The sequence below is a fragment of the Rhinolophus ferrumequinum genome, chromosome 11, assembly GCF_004115265.2.
Source record: "Rhinolophus ferrumequinum isolate MPI-CBG mRhiFer1 chromosome 11, mRhiFer1_v1.p, whole genome shotgun sequence".
Taxonomy (NCBI): Eukaryota; Metazoa; Chordata; class Mammalia; order Chiroptera; family Rhinolophidae; genus Rhinolophus; species Rhinolophus ferrumequinum.
The window spans coordinates 70,789,396-70,796,368 of record NC_046294.1 but is presented as its reverse complement, the minus strand read 5'-3'; the positions used below and the strand labels follow the sequence as shown (position 1 = coordinate 70,796,368).

General features: G+C 35.6%; 1 protein-coding gene across 1 annotated transcript in view; it reads right to left on the bottom strand.

Annotated features, from left to right (window-relative positions):
• ARHGAP42 (Rho GTPase activating protein 42) overlaps window positions 1–6,973 on the bottom strand; it is a 251,311-nt gene that overhangs the window by 66,683 nt on the left and 177,655 nt on the right. Inside the window, exon 5 of the mRNA XM_033121252.1 lies at window positions 4,959–5,060. Within this exon, the coding sequence (XP_032977143.1) occupies window positions 4,959–5,060 (102 nt within the window). The remainder of the gene's footprint in view (window positions 1–4,958; window positions 5,061–6,973) is intronic.

Genomic DNA, 6,973 nt, shown 5'->3' with positions numbered 1-6,973 from the left:
TCACCCTCCCCCCCACCCCCACCCCTCCCGCCCATCTAGCAACCCTCAGTTTTCTACTCATTTCTGATCATTTCTCTTGGGTAAATTCCTGCCAATAGAAATCATTTCAACTATCTTACACATTTAAAATTGGTTGAAATATGTCATCAAATTTACCTCAAGAATGACTGAATCATTTTGTTTCTACCAGGAAAACAAAAGCGTGCTCAGTTTCCCATACCATCACTAACAATGGATACTATCTTTTAATAACTTATACTAACATCCTGCTGCTATTATTAATTTGCATTTTTTAAATATATGTGACACTGAAACTTAGAATATTCACTATGGCGTATGCTTCTCCTTTAACGCAATGCCCATTCATATCCATTTTCACCTGAAGGCTACCTTTTCCACACGTATTGCAAACACACCTTGTTCTAAGAGATGGTAATCCTGTGTTATATGCTATAGAACTTCCCTAATGCTGGCTTGCCTTTTCATTTAATGTCTTATGAAATGGACATTATTTGTATGCATTCTGGTCGTTCTACATTTCCTTTATGATCTCTTCTTCCTATTTTATGCTTAGAAATTATCCACTCACATATTAAACGTTCTTTCATCTACTGTAAAGTCTATAACCTTGCCAAGTCGGATTCTAATTCTGTTTATGCCAACGATCCATCTAATTAATGGCCTTGGAGCTTTAGCAACACAAGCTTACCGCTAGCTCAGTCCTGAAAATGGGAAGCCACTTATTTTCCATGATAAAAATGAACAAGGAGTTGGTGCCAGATTAGTCAGGGCGATCACTTTTTAAATTATATCAATGTCCAACCACTATGCTGTACACCTGAAATTAATAGGAATATAGAATATAGAATATAAAATAAAGTGAAAAAAAATGAACAAGGAGTTAGGTGAGAAGGCACAGAGAGGTCTTTCTGAGAACAACTTAATAAGTTTGGTGCTGACAGAAGGACGAGAGCTACTCCGAAAAGGAACAGATGACTTTTAATGACATGTTACGAAATTAAATATGTCTGTGAGTGACAGCATCTCCCTATAACAGGTTTGATGCTTGGAAGTGTAGAGAAAAGAAAAACCCAAGCTACATTTTCCTTTGTCTACATTTTGTGCTGTGAGGAGCTGCTATGGCACAATTTGTGTGTTGTGTTGTGGGCTGTGCTTCCCAGAAGAAAAGTATGTACAGACGCGCGAAGCGGGACAAGTGGAAGATGTCATTAACCATGTTACAGGTTTTTCTAGTCTCCAACTAAATACAGAATCAGAACGGATATTCTACTCTACCACACCTAAGGGATTGAGAGTCACTAAAAAGCAAAGTATTAAATATTGAGCTAGGTAGGTTATCAGGGAAAATGAAAATATATCCTTTACAGGACATTAAAGTTAGAATAAAGTTAGTATTTGCTTGATGGTTTAAGCAATGTCTTGTCTAAAAGTGGCCTCTCATATTCACCAAGAACCTGATGAACCTATACCCTTTATAGAGACTCTAAAAATCCACCCTTGATTTTGAGGCAATTTTTAAAATGTTACCTGCCTCTGGCACTTGGCACAGCAGAAGATGCTGTACTGGTGATAATTACAGGAGCCTGTCTACACGTGATTTCAACTAGAGATTGCATTCTCTGTAAGGTTTATTCTAATGCAATGTTTAAAACAAAATGTGAGCATTTAAGAAGTTTTGAACAGGTAAATATAACATAAATTTTATGGAACCACAAAAAAACCCAAATAGTCAAAACAATCTTGAGAAAAAAGAACAAAGCTGGAGGCATCATGCTCCTTGATTTCAAACTCTATTACAAAACTACAGTATATAAAACAGCACAGTATTGGCATAAAAACAGAAACAGACCAATGGAACAGAGAGCCCAGAAATAAACCCATGCATGTATATATAGTCAATAAGTTTATGACAAAAGGAGCCAAGAATATACAATTGGGAAAGAACAGAAAAAAACTTCAATAAATAGTGTTGGGAAAACTGGACAGCCACATGGAAAAGAATGAAACTCGACCACTATCTTATACCATACCAAAAATTAACTCAAAATGGATTAAAGACTTGAACGTTAGGCCTGAAACCATAAAACGCCTAGAAGAAAACATAGATGGTATGCTTTTTGAGATAGATCTTGGTAATGATTTTTTTTTCTAAATCTGACACCAAAAACAAAGCCAGCAAAAGCAAAAATCAGTAAGTAGGACTAAATCAAACTTCTGAACAGCAAAGGAAACAATCAACAAAATGAAAAGGCAACGTACTGAATGGAAGAAAATATCTGTATGTATCTGGTACAGGGCTAATATCCAAAAATATATAAAGAATTCATACAACGCAACAGCAAAAAAACAAACAATCCTATTAAAAATGGACAAAAGGATCTGAGCAGCCATTTTTCCAAAGAAGACGTACAGATGGCCAACAGATACATGAAAAGATGCTCAGCATCACTAATAATCACGGAAATGCAAGTCAAAACCACAATGAGATACCACCTCACACCTGTTAGAATAATTATTATTAAAAAGGTAATAGATAACAAGGGTTGGTGAGGATATGAAGGAAAGAAAACCTTCGCGCAGTTTTGGTAAGAATGTAAATTGGTATAACCACTATAGAAAATAGTATGGAGCATCCTCAAACAATTAAAAATAAAACACCATGTGATCCAGCATTTCCACTTCCGGGTATTTATTTGAAGAAAATGAAAACACTAACTCAAAAAGATGCATGCACCCCCACATTCATTGCAGAATTATTTACAATAGCCAAGATGTCGAAACAACCTAAATGTCTATCAATGAATGAATGGTGATGTTTTATATATATGTGTGTGTATACACATACACACACACACACTCGCGCGTGCGCGTCAGGGGTCCCAAAATAGTGTATACACATTACTTATATTCATCTTTTGTTATTAGTATATATTGAGTTTTACAATTTTAATACAGTTTTTTTCCTTTCTTAAAATGTATATACTTTTTTTGGCACCCTCTGTGTGTTTGTGTGTGTGTGTGTCTGTGTGTATACACACACATATACACGCACAGGGATATATGTATACATATATATATGGAATATTACTCTGACACAAAAAAGAATAAAATCTTGCCATTTATGACAACAGGGATGAAACTTGAGGGCATTATGCTAAACGAAAATTCAAAAAAAGACAAGTACCATATGATCTCTTTTATATGTGGAACCTAAAAAATAAACATAAAAGCTCAGCAATAAAGTGAATAGATTGGGGGTTGCCAGAGGCAGAGGATGGGCGGGAAGGGATAAAATTTTAAGAAAAAGGGAACTGAAGATGTAATGATGCAGGCGTAACAAGAGAAAGAGCTTTCTAGATAGACCAAACAGCAAGTAAAAGGTCCTGAGGTATGCTCAGTCTTGGCTAATTTGGTAAAGACCAAAGGTTAATACAAACAAAGCATGGAATAAAAAGAAAGTAAGAAAGGAAAAACAAGAAGGAAGAGAAGTTTGGACCATGTGAACACAGTATGAAGGAGAAGAAGTAGTGGTAACAGTAGTAGTAACAGCAGTAGTAATAGTATAGTATGGTAGAAGTAGTAGTAGGTGTAGTTGTTTGGAACATGTGAACACAATATCAAATTACAACATAATACTTTGGAAGATTAAATACGCCTATGAAAATTAAAAATATAATTTTTATTCATGGCAGATTTTTTTCCATTTCACTTTAGCCAAAAAACCTTTCCATAGGCACACAACTGCATATTAAATTATCCTGTTTTAATAGCAGGTGTCAGTAAGATATAGATTATAACCAACTCATGTTTAAATTACAGAACTTCCCAATATGAAACATATTTTAATGAAGAAATTTGATCCCCTCAAGGAGAACATGCGAATATAGAAAAATGGGATCAGAAGCCAAAAATCTCCCTCCTACAGCTTTTTGATGCAGTGAAACTCTAGTCATAACGCTAACTTGTCAAGCGTTGCCATGGCTGAATGTGGAGGTAAGAGAAATAAGAAAATAGGGTGAGGACCACGCTCAGTCTGAAAAGCAGCACAGGAAGGGAGGTGGCTTTGCTGCAAGGATCTGGACTGTGATACCTATTTGTAGAAGCACAGAAAGAAGAGGGAGGAGAGACTAAAGGAGACTCTCAGCATGGGACAAGATTCCCTATGAAGGTCTGGAGAGCAGTAGTGAGCCCAGCTACCTTAACTTCCAACTTGCAACTGCAACACCCACCGTAGGCTGGAGGGGAAATGTGCACGGAGTGTCAAGATTTTATTGCTGCTAAGCTGGAAATGACAAGAGAGCGCGATTTTTAAAAAAAACATATTCCATCAATGGAACTAGAACTGCACTATTCATAGTAAAAGGACAAGATTTTACAATTTATAATTGTAAAGAACAAATATTTCAGAAAAAGGAAAGAACAAATATTCTGAAAAGGACAAATATTTCAGAAAAAGGAAAGAATTAGACTGCTTATATGCATACATTTTAGTAAAATATTTCTGACTTGTTCTTTAAGAAAATTGATATAAAATACTTGAGATTTTAAAACGTGCAATTGTTTCTTTTCTTCCCTAATGTTGAGGCAATATCTTAGAAACAGATATTTTTAACTTACTATAAAAGCTATACCATGAATTTGGTAGGTCCTGCCATTTAAAATATGCCCAACAAGAAAAAAATGAAAAAGTCTTGTTTTACTGTTTCTCATTGTTGAAGGACATATAATCTTTCACTTGGAACTGTACAATTAAATGTCATAAGATATGTAAAATGTTCAGCACAATGCCTGTCCACAGTAAATGCTCAATTAACTATTCTTATTATCATTATTTTATTAAAGAGTAGCAGATTCTGAGATACTTCTACCTTTGGAAATTTGGATTTCTCATGTCTTAATGCTAATACCCTTACCACATTTCAATCGAAATAGCTTACCTCTTGCAAATGAGACTCCTTTTTCTTTGCAGACAAATTTAAATGCTTGTCAAGAATGGAATAGTATTTTTCACTCTCCTTGTCAAACTTCTTCTTTCCATCCTAGGGAATAACAACAAAACATTCAAATCAAAGCCTCAAAAAAACCTTGATTTTCACCGTCCCTATCAAATGTCCAATTAAATTATTTAAGATTTCGGGAGCTACAACTATTAATATGTACAAAACATGATGGAGTAGGAAGGAGTTGAAACAAGTCATTTGAATATGTATTCTCTCAAAGAAGCTCATGAACTATCCTTTGGAGAGGCCAGACTGGCTACAGTAGAATCCCACTGAGCACTTTATAATTGATTCTCAATGACAGGTTCTGATTTTTTAAGTCTAGACCAAGAGAAAATGTATCTTTTAGGCTTTTTGGTGATATGGATGAGATAATATACAACCAGTTTAGAAAACCACTTGCACAGTCTTTTTCAAGGAATCCTATTTCCCAGCCACAAAAAGACACTTGATATTTCAAACAACTTGTTCTTGACAGGGATGAAAACAGGCTTTTAAAAGTATGAAATCATTAAATAAAACAGTTCAAAGTCAATTCAAAAGGAACAGCAATATCTGTATCATACTCTCAATGTAACTAATAGCTGACCTTCGCTTATCCCTAAAATGATGTTGTTTTTGTTTTGTAGGAGTAGCTGTCACCAGAATGGCCTTTCATGCAGAAGGAGGATAACTTTACCTTTCATCCTACTGAATGCTTCTGTAAAAATGCAAATACAATCCTAATAGGAACAGAACGTGCGTAGACATATACTCCTCTCCAACTATAAAAACATTTTTCCCATTTATGAGTCCATATGAAATAAATACTAGGTAACCACACTCAAATTTCATTGGCCAAAATAGTACTATTCCTTGCTCTTATTTCAGTGTTTCTGAAGTACAATTTGTGGACCACTTTAATCAGTCAAGTATTTTGAAGTCTATTCAAAATGCGGACTCTCATGTCTCCCATCCAGAGAGTCATGCATTGTTATTTTTAACAAGCACTGTGAAGTACACCTGAAACTAGTATAGTATTGTATGTCAACTGTTGAAAAAAAAAATTTTAAAGCAAACTGTATCATTATTATGCATAAGGTTTTGCTTCATTATTTGCATAAGCATTTGGAAGAGGTTAATTAACAATAATGGATGGATGGATGAATGGATGGGCCGAGGAGGGGAGTGGGAGAGAAGGGGAAGAAAGGAAGAATGAGGAGAAGATAGGAGGCCTCTGGCCTATCTGTCCCATTATTCTGAGGTTGTCAGATCCAGGATAATACATCCAGGTAGGTCTATTTTGATCCAATGACACTATGAATGTTTTTTTCTCCTCTATTATATTTCCAGGAATCCAGCATGATCTAGTTCCATATAAGAAACTTTACAGTTAATTGGTAAAATTGTGTTGAATGGGAAGAGCAAGTAGACTTTTGCTATAAAAGTTCAAATCACTTTTAGACCATTTAAGAAGCATTGATATGTTTGTAGTTTACAATGTCACACCTATAAAATGCGGAGGGGAAGTCAAAATCCTCAAAGGATTTTTATTACCTAAGGAGAAAATGTGGTACTATTAGGGGAAACACAATTGGAAAATAAATCCAAAAATAGGTCTGTTAGGAACTCACATCACAAAATGCACAGATCCAAAAGGAAGCTGAAGGAGGCGCTTGTCCTCTCCACTGTCACAACAGAAACCTGGGTGAACATTTCCTCTTTTGCTCAGGGGATGTTACTCTTAAACTGGCGCTTCATGCCCTGGCTACCTTTCCAAAAGTCTCTCTCACTATCCCCTCTGGAGCTCCTATTTTTTTCTTCTTTCTCTCCAGGCCATCCACCCGTCTGACATAATGCTTATTTCTTCCAACTTCCACATATTCAAGTCATGTCTACTTTTACTTTTATTTTTGATTAGGGAATATTGGGGAACGGTGTGTTTCTCCCGGGCCCATCAGCTCCAAGTCGTT